The following is a 3,274-nucleotide window of genomic DNA, read 5'->3' on the forward strand; positions in this document are numbered from 1 at the left end:
GGTCAAAGTCAACATCCTGGTCAAAGTCAAGTCAAGGCCAACTCTCAGCCGACTCAACTCGTCGAGTTACCTCCTAACTCGACGAGTTCCTATACTACTCAGACTCGTGATCAACCGAGTCAACTCGTCGAGTCCCTTCACAGACTCGTCAAGTTCTACCTGGCATCGAATCGGGACAACCCGACTTCAACTCATCGAGTCCCTTTCTGGACTCGCCGAGTTCCCCTGTCTGTTTGGGCTATCTTAAAGGATTAAGCACCTACACTTCAGATCCAAGCTTCATACTTCACATAAACCCTAAAATGTCCTTTTAAGGGTAAAGTTTCTAACTTTACCCATTAATACATCTTCTTAAATGGTTTAGTTCAAACACTAATTCCTTCATTCCTTGGGACCTAGAACTTAGTCCTTAATCCATCCATACACCCAACTAAATCTTACAACCTCAGATCTAAACCCCTAACACTACTTGGACGCGTAAAGTTCCCACCTTTTTCCACATGCATGGCCTTTTGGGGCTAAAAAGGCCAATATGACACTCTGTGGCTTGCATGGGGGCTCCAATGGCATAAAGTTTGCACCTTTATGTCATATCAACCCCTCTAGGTCCTAAATCTGGAAGAATACCCACTTGGGTCGACCATTCTCCAAAAGCTATCATTCTTGGACCAAAAACCCTCATAAAGATGGACATAAAGAGGTTTAATGAACTAATGGCCAAGATAGAAACTTGATTACCAGAAAATATAGCAAATGGTGTGTAATTTCTGGATCTACTCTTTCCCTCTTGAGCCCTCTATCTTCTTCTTCTTCCACAAGCTTCAAAAGTACACAAAGATCACTCAAAATGGCTCACACTCTAAAATAAAGCTCTAGGGTTTCGTGGATTAGGGTTTGGGACATGGAGGCTGGAAATGAGGCCAATGGGTGGGGGTTAAGGAGCTTAATTAGGGTGCAAAACCCCGAAATTAGGGTTTCACTATGGCCGATCTAATCGCCGAGTCGAGGGATCTTGACTCGTCGAGTAGATAGCTTAAACCCCGTGTATATTCTTCCCTCCACTCGACGAGTTAGGGCCACCATCTCGTCGAGTTACCCTTTCAAAACAAATAAATTAATGAATTAAATGTATACCAGGAACCAGACGTTACATTTACATTGTTATCTTCTTTATTACTAATATTCTACACAAACCAATCGTCAAATGGATTCCACAAGATTTGGTGTGATATTAAACACAAATCGACTGTAATGGGTTAGGGGTTTGGTTATAAGTCAATTGTTTTCCACGTAGTATTTGTATACGATTTGGAGAGATGAAACCGACAATACGGTTTATTGACGGTTATAAGATATTTTTTGAACAAAATTAAAAAATTTATGGATAAATAATATAAAACAAAGTGACCAAATATAAATTAAAATAAATATGAATTACCCTCCTAGTTATTTTCCACGATTTTTATATAATTTACATGTTTTTATAAAATAAATGGTAATAAAAACAAAAGTTTTATGAAAAAAAAAATGGAAGTACCCAAATCTGACCAGTACAGCACGTTGTTCGATGAATCTAGAAAGTGCTGGAGGGTTGGGTATTTGACCCCACCCACCTCTTCTCGTCTCAACTCCCTGTTTATAAATTCAGACGCATTCCCCTCTTTCTTCATCAATCAGTTCGTTCAATTTAAATCAAATCGATACCAAGATCAACCCATTAATTCTCTCGATTTTCATTTATCATCCTTGAAAACATGCAGATCTTCGTGAAAACTCTGACGGGAAAGACGATTACTCTCGAAGTTGAAAGTTCCGATACCATTGATAACGTCAAAGCCAAGATCCAAGACAAGGAAGGTATTCCTCCTGATCAACAACGACTCATTTTTGCCGGAAAACAGCTCGAGGACGGCAGAACCCTAGCCGACTATAACATCCAAAAAGAGTCCACTCTTCACCTCGTCCTCCGTCTCCGCGGTGGTATGCAGATCTTCGTCAAAACCCTCACCGGCAAGTCAATTACCTTGGAGGTCGAGAGTTCTGATACAATAGACAACGTCAAAGCCAAGATCCAGGATAAAGAAGGTATCCCTCCTGATCAGCAGAGACTCATATTCGCCGGAAAACAGTTGGAAGACGGCAGAACCCTAGCGGACTACAATATCCAGAAGGAATCCACCCTTCATCTCGTCCTCCGCCTCCGTGGTGGAATGCAGATCTTCGTCAAGACGTTAACTGGAAAAACAATCACACTGGAGGTTGAAAGCTCTGATACGATTGACAATGTCAAGGCAAAGATACAGGACAAAGAAGGGATTCCACCGGATCAACAACGTCTGATCTTTGCTGGAAAGCAGTTGGAAGATGGTAGGACTTTAGCAGATTATAACATTCAAAAGGAGTCTACTTTGCATCTGGTTCTGAGGTTGAGGGGAGGGATGCAGATTTTTGTCAAGACATTGACAGGGAAGACGATAACTCTAGAGGTCGAGAGCTCGGATACGATTGATAATGTGAAGGCAAAGATTCAGGATAAGGAGGGTATTCCGCCTGATCAACAGAGGCTTATATTTGCTGGGAAGCAGCTTGAAGATGGGAGAACTTTGGCTGATTACAACATTCAAAAGGAATCAACTCTGCACCTTGTCCTTCGTCTTAGAGGTGGTGTTTTCTGAAAACAATAACACTCTTCATTGTGTTTTTCGCAAGTAACTGATGTTCTATATACTATGGTGTTTCTATTTTAATACAGTTCTTGGTCTTTCTTTAATGTCATTAAACAATTTAGAGAGCTCTTGTTTGAATTATATTGGAGTGATTTTGGTTTATATAATGCCAAAAAGACCAAACAAAAACATTGCCAAAAGAAGGCTAGATTTTATCTCTTTGCTAATACAGTTATTTAAAGACTTGAAGAGCTTCATGCGAGTTCCAAATGCTCAAGTAGTTGATCAATAAATTTTGCATATAAAATGTAGACAGTATTGAGCATCTTTATATTCATTAGAACTTCGGAAGAGGCTTAACATATGTATTTTTAACTCTTGCTGCTTTGAAACTTTGTCACTATAGTGGCGATTTTTAGGTCTTAATGTGTAGAACAATATGTTTAATTTAGGCTTGTCGCAGTTTAAAATTGTCATAGAAGCTTACAAGTATTTAAAATTTTAAAAATATAGTTTATAGTTTGAAAATGAAACACAGTAGCTTTGAACACCATTTCCTATAGCTAGTTAGATTGTCATGCAAGTAACTTAATTTTTTGGGTGAAATA

The 3,274-nt window shown here is 39.3% G+C and overlaps 1 protein-coding gene across 1 annotated transcript; it reads left to right on the forward strand.

Moving 5' to 3' along the window:
- Nucleotides 1-1,639: 1,639 nt before the first annotated feature.
- LOC145111687 (polyubiquitin 3-like) lies at nucleotides 1,640-2,770 on the forward strand. Its single transcript, XM_079047947.1, has one exon. The coding sequence runs from the start codon at nucleotides 1,755-1,757 to the stop codon at nucleotides 2,673-2,675; it is 921 nt and encodes a 306-aa protein (XP_078904073.1). The 5' UTR covers nucleotides 1,640-1,754; the 3' UTR covers nucleotides 2,676-2,770.
- Nucleotides 2,771-3,274: the final 504 nt, after the last annotated feature.

Source organism: Lactuca virosa, chromosome 5, assembly GCF_052849685.1.
Source record: "Lactuca virosa cultivar CGN04683 chromosome 5, Lactuca_virosa_CGN04683_v6, whole genome shotgun sequence".
Taxonomy (NCBI): domain Eukaryota; kingdom Viridiplantae; phylum Streptophyta; class Magnoliopsida; order Asterales; family Asteraceae; genus Lactuca; species Lactuca virosa.

Bases quoted from the DNA above. Each gene is read 5' to 3' on its own strand.
- LOC145111687 (XM_079047947.1), top strand. From the start codon at position 1,755: ATGCAGATCTTCGTGAAAACTCTGACGGGAAAGACGATTACTCTCGAA.